This window comes from Bubalus bubalis, chromosome 22 (assembly GCF_019923935.1).
Source record: "Bubalus bubalis isolate 160015118507 breed Murrah chromosome 22, NDDB_SH_1, whole genome shotgun sequence".
In the NCBI taxonomy this organism is placed as follows: domain Eukaryota; kingdom Metazoa; phylum Chordata; class Mammalia; order Artiodactyla; family Bovidae; genus Bubalus; species Bubalus bubalis.
In genome coordinates this window covers 15,296,783-15,313,936 of record NC_059178.1, presented here as the reverse complement: position 1 = coordinate 15,313,936, position 17,154 = coordinate 15,296,783, and the positions used below count along the sequence as shown (strand labels likewise).

The 17,154-nt window shown below is 43.0% G+C and overlaps 1 protein-coding gene across 7 annotated transcripts in view; it reads right to left on the bottom strand.

Moving 5' to 3' along the window:
- Positions 1 to 1,113: 1,113 nt before the first annotated feature.
- The window catches only part of HDHD2 (haloacid dehalogenase like hydrolase domain containing 2), a 46,636-nt gene continuing 30,595 nt past the window's right edge, over positions 1,114 to 17,154 (bottom strand). For 4 of the 7 annotated variants that reach the window (XM_006075264.4, XM_006075265.4, XM_006075266.4 and 1 more), the window contains 4 exons: positions 9,946 to 10,162; positions 6,374 to 6,437; positions 2,642 to 2,680; positions 1,114 to 1,958 (listed from right to left, as the gene is read on the bottom strand). In XM_006075264.4, coding sequence (XP_006075326.1) covers positions 1,855 to 1,958; positions 2,642 to 2,680; positions 6,374 to 6,437; positions 9,946 to 10,162 — 424 coding nt within the window. In that variant the 3' untranslated portion in view covers positions 1,114 to 1,854. Of the gene's footprint in view, positions 1,959 to 2,641; positions 2,681 to 3,825; positions 5,695 to 6,373; positions 6,438 to 9,945; positions 10,163 to 17,154 lie in introns of those variants that run through there. The other 3 variants (XR_006547800.2, XM_006075267.4, XM_025273628.3) reach the window with 3 other exon arrangements.

Genomic DNA, 17,154 nt, shown 5'->3' with positions numbered 1-17,154 from the left:
GCCTGGGCCAAGGAATCACTGTCCCAGGTGCTGGGGAACAGGCCACAGGTGAACATACCAGCAGCCTCTCTGCTTGCATGCGGGGCTTCTCTCTTTGTAGCTCTGGTCTGAAGGAGTTCAAGTATTGTAGAATGTCTCTTTTTTTAAATTCTCAGGAAGACCTTCCCCACTGAACTGGCTATAGAGATGAATTCTACCAAACTTTCCCAGATGGTTAAATGTGGACACTCCTGTATCTGCATGTCGTCATCACAGACATGGGAGACTTAGCATCTGCCTGATTCCATTCAAAGTCCTTAACATGTGGGCTGCACATTTAACTCTCACAACACGCCTGCGTGGTGGGCACCGTGGTTATCTCTATGGAGAAGGGAGCAGAGGCAGGAGGGGCTAGGGGAGTGACTAGGGTCCTGGAGGGGCGAGCTGCCAGTGCTGGCCAGGCTGTGCCCACCACTGCCCCTCCTTCCCGTCCGTGTGGTGTCCCAGCACTGCTCTCTTTGGTACTCTGCCACACGCGAGGACTAAGTCCGGCATCTGCACAGTAAGAACAGCGTGCAGCAAGCGGCCAGGAGGAGGGGGAGCGGCCATTTAGCTTTGCCCCCTCCCACCTAAGACCAAGCTGATCTCTAAACAAGCATCAAAACCCGAAGCGCATCAAAACCCGAAGCTCATCAACACCGCTGTGTGCTTCAGTACGGGGAGCACCAAGATGATGGACAATTACATGCTGATAATCCAAGGCCCAAGAGCCCAGTAAAACAACTGCCAAGGCCCAGGATCATCAGCGTATGCAAATGCACAGGAAAATCATTACCTCCTCAGTCCCCTTCATTTTGGTGGGTTTAACATGAGAAGAATCATCCATGCTACAAGGCGAGATTTCATTTTACAGCTGCGGTAACCAAGTACATAAAAGCTTGAATCTGTCCCAGTAGTTTCTGAAGGATTTTTCCCACAGTGTCAGAGGCAAAAATAATGAAATCTTGCAAATGTACAGTTAATGGGACCCGAGTGGACACTAACCTCAAAAATGCATGGTCTGTAAGACATTAAAGGCTTGATTTTAGTTTCTGCACTGTTCCTGTTAATAACAATGTCTAATTAAAACATCTGTGAAATACTGATAGTTTTAATTTTACATAAAATTTCCAAAACAACTGTTACACAGTATAATAGGTATCTGCAATGAATAGGTTATTAATGGAAATATTATTTTAAATTAAAATCAGGTTCTAAATTTAAATTAGTTATCTCTGGTTAATGAAGAGAAAAAGAAGTCACCCAGGCTGGGAGTAATACAGTAGCTAATCTAGTTTTCAACATCCGTGAAAGCAAATCCACTCCATCACTTGGGCTAAAGGACAATTTATTTTGTTGCTTCTATTCTGTACTCCACTCAGGACTTCTGACAGATTTCACAGCTGAACTCAGCATTAAAACTACAGCCTAATGCACCCTGCAGTACAGTACTTTATAACTTAAAAAGACACCATTCAACTTTAGTCAGCCTGAAGCCCACCAATTTACCATTTAGAGGGCAGAGAACGAGGCTCCCTGCAGCAGACTCTCCTCCGGCCCCGCTAACCTGATGAATATTTTAAAAGGAACATGCAATCTCAGTTTCCCCCTTTTTTGGATCTCATCTTCTTTTACAAAATAAAAGGGATTAGCCCGGCTGAGTGGCTGGCTGCAATTCAATACCTTTCTTTCTAATTACTGCACAATAAAAGAGGGTTAAACGGTGAGCAGGGCTGAGTGGTCTGTGTCTGTCTAGGCCGGCGCTGAGTGTGTTGAGGGATTCATTCCAGTCGATGAAAAGCTGCGTTTTAAGTTGCTTCAGATTCACGTAATGGTTCACAGCAGATGCTGCAGAATGTGGTCCACGGCATGCGGGAAGCTCTCACAGGTTAAGTAAGGAGCTGGGTTAATTTTGTCTTCGTCTGCTGCTCGATATTTCCCTGAAATGAAAGTAAAGCCCGTGAACAAACGCTACTGCCAGGACGCCAGAGTAATCGCGGCCTGTGAGCACACAGGCCACCCTGACAGTGCCGAGAGAACCGGGGACTCCACAACCCCCAAAGCACCTTTCATCCAGGCTTCAGGATGCCACGAGGCAATCCAAAGCCAGATGTGTTCAGCATTTCCCAGGCCCTCTGGTCTCTCAGCAACGGATGCCGGATCCCAGGCACTGGGTCCACCTGACAGTTAAGGGTGCCCTCAAATCTCACTGGTGAAACTTTCCTCCCCCACCAGCCCTAAAGATATGGACGGTGATTAAATCAGTGCTTTTACATGAGAGCCCAGACCGCACAGGACAGAGGCCTTGTCAGCTCACGGGTGACTGGAAACTGCATGAGCCGCTGCCCAACAGGAACCCTGTGAACAGGCAAATGAGCGCACCGGGGGCAGGGAGAGATGGATGGTCACGGTGCTCACGTGCAGGCTGGCCGGACAGGCTGCCCAGCAGGGCACTGAGGAATTCAAGACCCACAAATGAACAGCCCAGTACAGCAGAGGAACTGGTCACACAGGGACACAGAGCTGATCTGACAAATGGTCATCAGGCCATGCATGACCCCCATTTAGACACCCTCAGAAAGAACCCCAAATGTCTGTTGTTGCCTACCAGGCCCTCACTCACCCAGCTCAGCACTCCTCACATGGTGGGCATTCTGTAGCACTGGTTAAATGAAAGAAAGAAGGAAGGAAAGAAGGGATGGAGGGAAGCGGGGAGGAACACTGCTTCAGTCAAGGCCTTGGGGATGAGGCCGACTGCCCTGCAGCCTCAGTGCGGCCTCTGCACTTGCCCTTTCTGCAAGCTCTCTCATCCCCCTTTCTGTGAGCTCTCTTTATTCTTGTGCAGTTTCCCGTATGCTCTGTCTTAATCTGGGTTTCCAAACAATAGGCTCACCATTTTCTACAATACAATCCCTTTTGTTTTCTATAACTACCTACAAGGTTTTGTCCAGCAAACACGAAGCCTGAAAATCCCCAGCCCACAGCTTGGCGCTGTGGCGGTGACATTGCTCCTGTCCTGTCTTGCTGACTCGTGAATTCCTTCGGGAAAGGAGCCAGCATCAAATGCACAAAGGTAACCCCTCAGCATCCTCAAGGCACCTGTCCACAGTATGGTCCACACAGCAAACTCTACTGCTTATTTCTTCTTAAGCTTAAATCCCATTGAGTATAAACCTTTGCAAGGTTTCTGCTTGGTCTCACAAGTAAGTTAATGACTACTTTTTACTATACCACCCACTTCTTGGATCTAGTTGTCTAAGGACCGGTGTGAAAGTCAGGGTTCTTAGCCATGGAGAGAAGGGCTTGCAGCATGCTTCTGCTTAGTCTGGCCCTGGGGTTTCTACAAACTGACACAGTGGCTTACGTATGTGTGCAAGTTCTAGCAACCTGCACTGTGTGAGGCATGTGGCAGGCACTCAACAATGCTGGCGGAGTGAAGGGAGCAGGCCACCGCCACTCAGGCCTGACGCAGCACAGCAGTCTGTACTCTCCTGGATGAATAAATGTAAACGGAGACAGAATGCAGGAAGCCATGTTGACAACATTGGACAAAGGGTGATCCCATCTTTCCTAGGTCATTGTTTTACATGCTAAACAGAATTAGATTCTGGTCAGGGCTAGTCATGGAGAAGGCAATGGCACCCCACTCCAGTACTCTTGCCTGGAAAATCCCATGGACAGAGGAGCCTGGTGGGCTGCAGTCCATGGGGTCACCAAGAGTGAGACATGACTGAGTGACTTCACTTTCACCTTTCACTTTCATGCATTGGAGAAGGCAATGGCACCCCACTCCAGTGTTCTTGCCTGGAGAATCCCAGGGACAGGGGAGCCTGGTGGGCTGCCGTCTATGGGGTCGCATAGAGTCGGACATGAAGTGACTTAGCAGCAGCAGCAGCAGCAGGGCTAGTCAAAAGTCTTTACAAATGTATATTGAGTAACATGTGTTACTGAGAAACAAATTGCTCAAGACAATCACTGAGTATGTTAAAATTTCCATGGTGATTTTCAACACTGAGAAACCGAGCACTTGTCCACTGCATTCAGTTCAAAACCATCAGTGGAATCGGCAGCTCTGTACGCTTTCAGAACAGTGGTCTTACTTGGGATTTTTTTTTCTGACCAAAGATGAACAGTACAAATGGGTCTGTTTTCATGAGCTGAACTTAGCTACATAACTAAGTTAGACATTTTAGATGTGACTGTGTAGAGCTGCTGGCTTCTCTAAGATTGACCAGTTGCCTGTGCGATGGGCTGACCACAGCCAATGGCCAGTCAGAAAAGAAGGCAGAACCATGGAGACCAGCGAGGGGGAGCTGGGCCCACAAGACACTGGCACAGGAGCAGTTTTCATACTTGGTATAAAGCCTTAATTATGTGCGCTAAGAAAGGAAATGGTCATGGGAACGCAAGAATAGAAGTAGTTATCTGTGGATTTCCTCAATGACCGGATCATAAAATGGTGAATGTCAGGAATCTGAAAATTCAGACACAAGGCAAGATGATGAGTGTGCCTGTTTTTCTTGACTCCCTGATAGGTCCCATTGTCCTCTTTTTCGTGTCCATCAAAGCAGAGTGGTGTTCCAGGGAAAATGGTGATCATTTTGAATGAGAAATGTGCAAAAACATTGTTAGTTCTAAGGCGACTAGAGTCACCGTCCGCAAGGTTCCGCTGGTCACCCGGGACCTCCTGCACGAGGAGACTGTCCCTCTTGGTCCACACCGTGTGTGTTCAGTTGCTCAGTCATGTCTGACTCTTTGCAACCCCGTGGACTGCAGCCCGCCAGGCTCCTCTGTCCATGGGATTCTTCAGGCAAGAATACTGGAGTGTGTTGCCATTACTTACTCCAGGGGATCTTCCTGACCCAGGGATCAAACCTGAGTCTCTCGCGTCTCCTGGATCAGCAAGCAGATTCTTTACCACTAGTGCCACCTGGGAGGCCAGGGCCTGACAAGTACTTCTTATTCAATTATAGCAGCATCTCGTGTTTTCTTGTTTCTGTTTTTAAATTCAAAATAGCTTTCATGCAACCACATTTTCTTGAACAAACACCACAGTTATGAGTAAATATACGTTTTTCTAAAAATTTCCTGGTGGCAGGTCTTCTATGCCTCTGTTTAAATTCTCGCTTTTCTGGACAACCTGTACGAAGCCAGGCATATGAACTCACAGAGCCATTTACGGAGCCTTCTGCTGTTACTGTTCAGTCACTACATCATGTCTGACGCTCCCATGGACTGTACCCCGCCAGGCTCCTCTGTCCACGGGATTTTCTAGGCGAGAATACTAGAGTGGGTTGCCATTTCCTTCTCCAGGGATTTCCGCATCTCTTGCATAGGCAGGCAGATTCTTAACTGCTGGGCCACCAGGGAAGCCCACAGAACCCCTTATCTGCTATTTAATTGATAAGAGTCTGATGCCAATTCTTGGACCGAACCCTGGCTGTCATCCTCAAACACGTGCTATTAGTTCCAAGCTCAGCAGGTATCCTCTGGCGGCAGGTGTGGGGGAGACCTTTTCATTTTACCTGGAAAGGCTGATCAAGTTCTCAGCACAACAGCACACGCCCACACACAGCTCTCATGCCTTGTCTCTCCTTACCTTGAGAGGATTTTATTCATCACACTCCACACTGGAAAATGGCACAGAGCTACAAGGGACCAGTCCAGCCCCATCATCTATAAACAGTCCAAAGAGGTGAAGGGCTTTGACAAAATCTCCGAGTCAGTGTAGAGCTGAGACCGAGACCCAAGACACCTAACTGGTCCGCTATCCCCATGATACCGTATTTGCTGAGGCTTCCCCATCAAGTTCTTTCCCTTTCCTTAAATTTATTTGAGGGACCACACCCAGTTTACTTAATTTTGGTATAGGAAATTGTTACTAAAACAGTACATGAAAAGACAAGAAAAAGGTTTTTTTATGTGTTTTTAAAACAACATTAACACAAAGTATCACTTAGCTAGTCAGTCCCCAAAGAGGTCAAAGTCATCATTTTATACCTGGTTCAAAAGTAAAGGATATTTTTACAGAACCCCACGATCAATGGTTTTTTGGTCAACCAGTGATTTGTATATCCAGAAAATCATATAAATGCTGACTGTCTTGTGTATGACTATCTCTGAGGAAGTGTGAAAACACCTCTGAACTCGGATCTGAACTTCCTAGCTTTGCACAGTTCGGGCCCTCTCACATCGTCTCTTTTCCCTGCAATCCTAAGCCCACTTTATTTTTGCTTTGTGGTGGAAAAAGAACTAAAGTACCCAGTGGGCTTTGCCATTTTATCAAAGACTGTTCTTTAAGAATGGTGTATTATACCATTCTGTTTCAGAGAAAGCTTGTACAGAAGATACGTACCTGTCTTGACTAAGATGCCCCGCATGCCGGCATTCTGAGCCCCACCAACATCATCTCTGCAGTCCTAGAAAAGTGTGACGAAGCGTTTAGTCCAGTGTCTTCAGTGAGCTCACCAACAAACCAACCTACCAGCGATTTATTAGGCTGGAATGGCCAACTGCAATCCCATGTTTTTTCTTAAAACGAGAGTGAGGGAGGTATAAAAAAGGATAAACCCATGTGTGATAGTCTAAGGGAGCATACCAATTGGAAAGGGAACCATCACGGAGGTAGAGGTAAAAAATGAGTAGCAACCCCAGTTACCAAACATAGAAAGTGCAGTTACAGTGCTGCATGTTTTGCACATGTACATCTATTTCTTTTTTAAAAATATTTTATATTTTTATTTATTCGTTTGCACCAGATCTTAGTTGCAGCATGTGGGATTTAGTTCACCGACAAGGGATCAAACCTCGGTCTCCTGCTTTGGGAGCACAGAGTCTCAACCACTGGACCACCAGGGAAGGTCCCATCTATCTCCTTTTAAAACAGATCATGGAAAAAAGGTATTTTATCATTTGGCAGCTCTTAAAGCAAATGATCCAACTGCAGGGCAGTGAGTGAACTAGGTTCAGAAGACAGCTCTCATGCTGCCTACGTAAGACATTATCCTTACTTTTCATCCAACTGTCAGTAACAGGAGGAATCAAGTCAGACCGTATACTTAAACAGATTTTGAGACTGTCTTCACACTTAGGAATAACAGATCAGTTTAAAAGGGAAGCTCTTGTTTTTCAATTCTTACTCAAGATAGGGGTGAATATACTCAGCTAACTGTGATAAATGCAAGGCAATAAAAATCCAAGAAATGGAAGAAACATCAATAAAATTAATCCTGCCATCTCATGTCTGTAAGAATTTATTCAGATCATGCCCAAAGAAAAACTTTTCCCTTAAAATCATTCATGCAATTTAACAACCCCCCTTGGAAATGAGTCTCAGAATTTCTCTCAAAATCTTCACTCAAAGTCTAACTTAAAACCTTTTCTGTTGCATCTAAACCTGCCTTGTTGAAGCAGGCAAGATGGGGGAGAGGGAAAGGCTGAAGGAGGTGGGAAAAAGTAGACATGGAAAGGGAGGGAAAAGCCACCCCTCTCTCAGGCAACACCCCTCCAGGCGGCTGGACTCTGCTATCACGTGCCCTTCCCGCCTTCCATGCTGTCCCAATAGCAGTGTCTCCAGGGACAAAGAATTCCGGAATCTCCAGGCTAGGGTAACCACTTTCTTGAACACACATTTGCCTAGAAAAGTCAGCTAAAGGCCTGCCAGAGGGAAAAGTTGCTACTGAAAAGACAGTTTTTCAAAGCAGTCCTGAGTCCAGTGACAGCCTAGTGGGTTTTGGTTCAGGAACCTAGAAGTAGGAAGATTGTGATCCATGAGCACCCGCACAGTTCAAGACAGCAGGGGATCTACAGTTTCTTCTGGAGGGAGTCCGGCCTCGAGTTCTACTTCCAGCCATGCCACTCATCAGCTCTGGGACATCTGGCATGAGGCCTACCTCTCTGGGCTAAGGTTTCTCAGCTGATAAAGTGAGGAGGTTCGGACCAGACAATCTTGATGGTCCCTTCCAGCCTAAGGCATTATTATTTAAAATTTAAATATAATCCTTGCCACCTACTACTGACCACAAGATAGTGTGCTTTCCAGTACTTTTCCTCTCACAGCACAGATACAAAATAATGTTTTCCCAGTAAGTTCAGTCACTCAGTCGTCTCCGACTCTTTGTGACCCCATGGATTGCAGCACGCCAGGCTTCCCTGTCCATCACCAACTCCCAGAGCTTACTCAAACGCATGTCCATTGAGTCGGTGATGCCATCCAACCATCGCATCCTCTGTCATCCCCTTCTCCTCCCGCCTTCAATCTTTCCCAGCATCAGGGTCTTTTCAAATGAGTCAGTTCTTCTCATCAGGTGGCCAGAGTATTGGAGCTTCAGCATCAGTCATTCCAATGAATATTCAGGACTGATCTCCTTTAGGATGGACTGGTTGGATCTCCTTGCAGTCCAAAGGACTCTCAAGAGGCTTCTCCAATACCACAGTTCAAAAGCATCAATTGTTTGGTGCTCAGCTTTCTTTATAGTCCAACTTTGACATCCATACGTGACTCCTGGAAAAATCATAGCTTTGACTAGATGGATCTTTGTTGGCAAAGTAATGTCTCTTTTATTATGTCAGCTTTTTAATATGCTGTCTAGGTTTGTCATAGCTTTTCTTCCAAGGAGCAAGCATCTTTTAATTTCATGGCTGCAGTTACCATCTGCAGTGATTTTGGAGCACAAGAAAATAAAGTCTGACACTGTTTCCACTGTTTACCCATCTATTTGCCACAAAGTGATGGGACCGGATGCCATGATCTTAGTTTTCTGAATGTTGAGCTTTAAACCAACTTTTTCACTCTCCTCTTTTACTTTCATCAAGAAGCTCTTTAGTTCTTCACTTTCTGCCACAAGGGTGGTGTCATCTGCATATCTGAGGTTATTGATATTTCTCCCAGCAATCTTGATTCTAGCTTCTGCTTCATCCAGCCTGGCATTTTGCATGATGTACTCTGCATGGAAGTTAAATAAGCAGGGTGACAATATTCAGCCTTGACGTACTCCTTTCCCCATTTGGAACCAGTGTGTTGTTCCACGTCCGGTTCTAACTGTTGCTTCTTGACCTGCATACAGATTTCTCAGGACGCAGGTCAGGTGCTCTGGTATTCCCATCTCTTTCAGAATTTTCCACAGTTTGTTGTGATTCACACAGTCAAAGCCTTTGGCGTAGTCAATAAAGCAGAAGTAGATGTTTTTCTGGAACTCTCTTGCTTTTTGGATGATCCAATGGATGTTGGCAATTTGATCTCTGGTTCCTCTGCCTTTTCTAAATCCAGCTTGACATCTGGACATTCACGGTTCACGTACTGCTGAAGCCTGGCTTGGAGAATTTTGAGCATTACTTTGCTAGTGTGTGAGATGAGTGCAGTTGTGCAGCAGTTTGAACATGCTTTGGTACTGCCTTTCTAACCAGGGTAAACTGACAATGTGCTCACAGCCAAAGGTCACTGGCTAGGGCATCTGGTCACCAGAGCCAGCCCTGCCACTCAAAGGCCTGAGGCAATCGATATCTTTAGCTGTCTGTGGCAAATTGGGAAGTTCTTCCATAAAGCATATACTAGCAAAAAAAAAAAAAAAAAAATCAGTAGTGAGAGAATTCTTTAGGTACAGGTGGTCTCTGCATTAAGGAATAGTAAAAAACAAATCTCAGTTATCTTCAAAAAGACATATAAAGCATTTAATTGTCTTGTATCTGATGATCTTTTGAATTGTATATATCTCATCACACTATGAAGACTGTCAGAAATAATCAACAGTTCAGTTATTTAGAATACCAGTGAACAACTACTGGAAAGCCTGCTTTGTGGGTGGCCTCTTATTACCATCTGACAATCACCAATAATGGGTCCACTTGTGTTTCAAAGCACTGCTTTGAAGCTGGCTCCTCCCAGCAGGATAGGTGAGCCCAGGACATTTCCTGGTCTCTTCTACTTACATCTCCAATCATAACGGTCTCCTCAGGTTCACAGCCAGTGCCCCGCAATGCCTCCAAAAAGAACGTTTTCTCTGGTTTCCCCACGACCGTGGCTTTGGTATCGGTGGCATACTCTAAAGCAGTCACAAATGGTCCAGGCCCCAGGGCTAAGCCATCCTTCCTCTTGTAATACCTGGCTTTGTGGATTGCTATCAGAGGCGCTCCATCCAGGAGTAACCTAGAGAGTCAGAGACAATGGAAATTGGCTAAAAGCAATGCTTTTTTATGAGTGGAAAAGAATGTCAGACTTACAAAGTAGTTTTATTCACTCACAGAGACAAATAGTTTCGTATTAACTTTTAATGACTTGCTGTCTTCTAATGAATTTGCTAGGAACTGCTGGGAATTGCACTCAGATACACTGAAGAAAGGTGATAGATTATTAAATTTGGGATTGCTTCAACCTTTTACCTTTAGTGGTTTCAGACGCTTTACCCAAATCATCAGGGAAAGAGAATTAAGAGAAGTAAAGCTAAATAAGGCACTCGAGGGAAGAAGCTTAACTTAATGAGACAAGTTGTTTCAACCTCCCTAATGGTAAGTAGGAGGCTCCTGAGCCTTTTACAGTGACTCAACTGCTGTGCAGTACACGTTTGGCCAACTCCTAAAACACCCGGCTGCCTCTTTTCTCTGCTCCAAAATGTAAGATTCTAATTCAGAAATTTCAGAGAGCGTTTTACAAATATTTTCTGCTTGTATCATCCCCTCTTCATTTTACCCTTTGACTGCTTCTGCTGTTACTTTGAAAATCAGGCCGTTTTCACTGAAGGACAAAGCAGTAAGGCTTAAGGGGAAATGTCAAGCCCCTTCCTTTTTCCTGATGTAGGACCAACCGAAAGGGCACGAAGGGCTTTCTCGTTAGAGAACCAAACTGCATATAGTTAAGGATCCTCATTAGTGACTCAGGCAAAACATAACAAAAGAAATCCCTCAAACCCCACCAACCCCATCCAAAAATAATCTGCCATCCATCCCAACACTGCAGCCTACATACAGGCACACAGCAAAGAGTCACACAGCTATTATCATCGTATCATATACGGGACATGATAGTCTTCTCAAGCTGCTTTTAACCAATGGAATAAATGATCTCACTAGCTTAATTTACTTTTAAGTCATCTACTTAGTTAAAATATTTAGTATGTCCATTGAGGCAGAATTCATCACATCTTACCCTTCACAATTATGAGTAATTAAGCGCTGAACTATGAAACTGCTAAATTATTCTTGTCAGTGGGCATGAAAATGCCTTCCTGTGGGAGATGCAGGATTCAGACATTTATGATTAAATATTTTATTAAGTAAAAACCAATACTGGCCTATTACAGGGCCTTATTGTTAGTTACTACGAATTGCTCACAGCACAGGATGGATCCTTCAAATTTATTCTCTAATATTAATACAAATTTATTTCTTAAGCAGATCTTAAAATCCAACAGTTAGGAAACCTGATAAGGCCACTATGCTGGCCCTAAAGAACCACAGCTGATCGCAAGGAGAGAATAATGAGTGATTTATCTATCTCCCCTCTTGTCATCCTGCCCCCAATCCCATTTATTTGCTACTCTACCACGGAACTGGAATTCTTTATGCAACAGACCTCAAAATTGCTTTTCACTTACACAGCTAAACTAAAAACTCATTTGATTTAGCTTTGTTAATATTTTATTATATATTAACTGGGTATAAGACTTATCAGCTTGATTGATGTGTGTACTTAATTCCCAGGCAGTGCTTTAGTGCCTTCCCTGGAAGGGCTGAAACTGTGGGTTCCTCTGCATTTCTCTAAATGGGAACTGGTTCCACATGGGCCTGGAGAACAGGCATCTCTCAGCGAAGTGGCTTCTGCTTCTATCATTCTTTTCTGTATAGCAGAAGATTTAGAGCCAAGGCATGTTCAGGATAGACTGAAAGGTAAATTATTTTCTAGGACACAGATTAAAAGGTTTTTTTTAATAGTTAACACTTCCAAAAATATGAGAAAATAGACACCATACTACTTAGAGGTGTTTGTACATTTCCTAGGCAGGGCAATTGATTTCTTTGTTATCAGAAGTAACGTGTCAGCAAGAAATCTGAGAATTTTCTATCTCTATTTGACTTTAAGTCCATTGAGGTACAAGAAACAAGAAAAAAAGGCATCAAGAAGGCCTCATGCAGAAATCCTTGGCTATAAATTCCATGTAGGCAAAGGGAAAAAAACTATAAAAAAGACCTAGCCAGGGGAGCACATTATTGAAAGGGATGGTAAAGAACACCAAGTCCAGCACACCCCGTTTTACAAGATCATCCGGCAATGCCGGCTGAGACCAAGGAGAGCAGGAACCCAGAACTCCAAAAAACCACTTTTCTAGGAAAAAAAAAAACAACAAACCCCAGATCAACTTTTTACCATTTCTGCTGAAGATGGAGCATGTGGAAATGAAATTACATGGCAGCTTAAGCAACTGCCAGAAGCTTCCCATTTGCCCAACATTAAACTACTGATTCCTTTCCTTCCCATTCCCCCAAACGACTCTCCCCCAGTCTTTCTCAACTTAGCAAATTCACCCCATTGCTCAAGCCAGAAACCTAGCAGTCATCCCTGATTTCTTACTTTCCCTCACCCTTCCATATCCCTTTATAAGCACATCCAATAACTTCCGAGTCCAAAAGAAAAATAAAAACGCCTCCAGTCTTACCTTCTCTGCTGAACCTCTGCAATAGTCAACTCATCTTCCTGCTTTCTGCTGTTGCCCTATTATACCAACCCATCGTACAGGCAATAGCAGGAGTTTTAAAAGTACAGGCGAGATCATGTATGTCCCTGCTCAGCTTAAAAACCTTTCAATAACCTCTTACTGCAAAAGGTATAAAAGCCAAAGTCCTCTCTGCAGCCGGTGAGGCCTGGCCTCATCTGGCCACCGTTTACATCTCCATCTCAAGACACCTTCCCTATTGTTGACTACACACCAAGAAGGTCAGACTCCTTCCTGCTTCAGCCCCACACACAGTGTTCCCTCCTCCTGAAGTACTGCCCCATACTTTGCACACAGCTTTCTTCTGCTCACCTGTCAGATCTCAGCTTGAAGTCAGCACACAGAAGCCGCCATCGCCAATCTCCCTACTAAGTGGACTTCCTCCTCACAGTTCAGCTCCATCTCATCTTTTTTCCTTTCTATCAACTTTCCATTGTTTATAATTCTTACTCAGCTGTGTGTGGTTTGTCTTCCTCGCTACCATATAGTCTCCACTATGCCCATCAGTTTTGCTCATCACTGTATTTCTTACTTCAAAAAAAAAAAAAAAAAATCCAAAGCAAAATAAAAAACAAGCCATGGGGCACTTCCCTGGGGGCTCAGTGGTAAAGAATCCGCCTGCCAATGCAGGAGACGTGAGTTCGATCCCTGGGCTGGGAGGATCCCACATGCCGCAGAGCAACTAAGCCCATAGGCCACAACTACTGAGTCTGGGCTCTAGAGTCCAGCAACCGCAACTACTGAGCGCTCACACCACAGCTACTGAAGCCCACACGCTCTCGAGTCTGTGCGCTGCAACCAGAAGCCACCACCATAAAAAGCCCGCACAGCTAGAAAGTAGCTCCCACTGGCCCCACTAGAGAGAAACGCCCACGCAAAGCAATGAAGACCTAGCACAGCCAAAAAATAAATAAATAAAATTATATTAAAATAAAGCCCAAACAAACTCTGGGACCTTTCACTAGACACTTACTGAATAAATTCATTAATGGATGAAGCACTATATGCCTCAGTATCCTGATCCTGATCTATAACATGTAGAATAATGCTTACCTTTTTGGGGAATAAAGATGATATATGCAAACTTTTTCATAGTATCTGACAGTAATGATAATGATTTTTATTCATAAATATGGGAAGGGTAGTGTCTGTGCTACTTAAAATAGGTAACAGCAAATCACTTCACATTTGTGGGTCTCGGTTTCTTATCAAATGAAGGAACTGAATCAGATTAGGTCTTGCAACCTCAACACTGACATTTTTTACTGAAAAATGCTTTATTGTGAGAGGAGGCGGTCTTATCCCTGTTGGATGTTTGGCAGCATCTAGGGCTGCTACCCACTAGATGTACTCTTTTCCCCTAGTTGTGACAACCAACAATGTCTCCAGACATTGGCAAATGTACCCCTGGGAGCAAAAATGTCCAGAGTTGAGAACAACAACTAGATGATGCCAAAATCTTCACCTTCATGGACTTCCCTGGTAGTCCAGTGGTTAAAAATCTGCCTGCCAACGCAGGGGGACACGGGTTTGATCCCTGGTCTGGGAAGACTCCACCTGCGGTGGGGCAGCTAAGCCTGTGCCCCACAACTACAGAGCCCGTTCCCTGGAGCCCATGCTCTGCAACGAGAGAAACCACGGCAATGAGAAGCCTGCGCACCACAGCCTGAGAACACCCCCACTTGCCACAACCAGAGAAGCCAGCATGCAGCATCAAAGACCCTGCACACACCCCTCAAAAAAACCGGAATAACAACAAAAACCTTGACATTCAATACAATTAAAACGAACACCAATCAATCTGACAACACAAACTACTAAAAGTTCAAATCAAAACAATAGCAAATCATTAAATATATCAAGAGAGAATCCCATCAACACTTAATTGAAACCCCCAGAATATCTCCAATGTCATATTAACACAGCAATTTTCTCACTTATAGTAGGCTACCCACTATCACCACTTCTGTTTGGTATTGTAGTTGGGGTCCCAGAGAGTATAATAAAGAAAAACAAATGAAAATACAAAGACTGGTAGGGGAGAAGTAAAATTGTCATTATTTGTGGTTGACACAATTATCTATGTAGAATATTCAATTCAAAAGATTTTACAAATAAATTATTAGAATTAGCAAGTGAATGTAAGAAGGTCAATGAATAAACACAAGGTTAACATACAAAATCTCAATCATATTTCTACATATTAGCAATGAACAATTAAAAACAAAATTAACAAAATACTACTTACAATCACATCAAACAGGAAATAGAAAGATTAACTTAACAAAATAACTAACCTATACTCTAGAAATTGCAAAACACTGCTGAAAAATGTAAAAATAAAATCTAAATAAATGGAGATATATTCCATTTTCATATACTGGCAGCACATTATTATTCAGTACGTTCTACCCAAATCTATAGATTTAATGAAGGACCAATCAAACTCCTAGTGAGCCTTTTTGGTAGAAACAGACAAGTTGATTCCAAAATTCACATGGAAAGGATGTAGAATCTTAAAAAGGACTGAGTTAAAGAATGTATACTACCAGACATTAAGATTTATTGTAAAGCTGTAGTATTCAAGACAGTGTGGAACTGCACAAATGTGAAACAGAGCCACACTTATATAGTCACTTGATTTATGTCAAAGCACTAAAACGTCACTGCAATTCTGTGAGGCTCTTTAAAGAATGGATCTGACGCAGTAAATGTTATAGAAACAACGGGATATCTGTAAAGAAAAAAGTGAAATTTACTTCACAGAATTCATAAAAATCCATTCAAAACAAGCCCTAGACCTAACTGCTAACGGTAGAACAATAAAGCTTGCAGAAGAAAACATATGGAGAGTATCTTCATGACCCTGAGGTGGGTTAAGCACAACAGAAGAAAATACCGACAAACTAGACTCCATCAAAATTAAAAACGTCCTGTTCTCATACTGTTAAGAGAATGCAAACCACCGACAGAAATAAGATATCTGTAGGACATATATCCAACCAAAGACTTGTATACACAACACACACAGGACTCCAACAAACCTCTAAGAAAACTATAACCTTCAGAAAGGAGAAAACATTTGAATGGGGAGATCACAAAACAAGTTACCCAATGGCCAGTAAGTATGTGAAAAGGCTTCAGCAACATTACTCACTAGGGAAATACAAATTAAAACCCAGTAAGATACCACTATACACACCAGAAAGAATAGCCATAGTGATACAGACTAAGGAGAGACTGATGGAACTCTGGTTCATAGCTGGTGGGAATGTATGACTCCATAAAATCACTGTGGAAAATTACTTAGCAATATTGACTAAAGCTAAGCAGGCACTTATCTATTATCCAGTAATTTCCCAGATAAAGACCCCAAAGAAATAAATGGGTATGTCCTCAAAAAACATGTAGACGAACGTTCATAGAAGCTTTCTTAAGAGCCAAAAATGGAAAAATCCAAATGTCCGTTATTGATCGAATAAATTGTGGAATTGCCATACAATAGACTGCAATACCACAAGAAAAATAAAGAACGAACAAAACAAAAACACAGTACTGCTACATGCAACAGCCTGGATAATCTCAAAAGCAGACCAAAATAAAAAAATGCTACAACTGTATGATTTCAATCATATGAAGATTGAAAACTTGCAATATTGACAGAAGTCAGAGTAACGGTTTCCCTGAGGAAGGTGTGGTACTGACTAGCATAGAGAACCTTTTAGGGTGCTGGAAATGTTTTGTATCTTGATCAGAGTGGGGGTTATGCTGCTGTATCTATGTGTCAATTTTTACTGAGTTGTACACTGACAATCTGTATAATTTACTGTATAGATTATACATCAAATTTTAAAAGATCAGTAATACTGTATTTATGTAGTTTACTCACCTAAACCTTTTGCTTACGAGTAGCAAGAGTTGCCTTGATCATAAAAGAATCTCCCAGTTAATTAAAAAATGAGTAGTAACTGACATTAAACTCAATTCGGTATTCCGTGATCTTCAAATTGGCATATAAAGTTGTTCTTCTGCATGTACTAATGGAACACTTTAAATAACTCAAGTTCTTAAGTCTTCAACAATTTCTCATCTCCGGAGTGTTTTATTTTTATAGTCTGGACTTTAATTAAAAAGACTGCATAGCAGTCAGCTCTTTCAAAATGGAAAAAGCCCAAAGAAATATTTCTAATTTAAGCCCTGCTGCCACACTATTCTAGAATTCCTTATGCCAGGGCTCTCAGAAAAGATTCAAGAGTTGTTGTACAAAGGCAGCAGAAACTGATTTCTGTTGAGTTTTTTCCCCTCCCCTTCTCTTCTTCCCTTTCTAAGGAATTGAATATATTAAATATAAAACTTTTTATTTTTCTTAATGAGAAGGGGAAAGGAAAGCAATCCAACATTCAACAGAAACCATTTATGGGGATAAGAATTT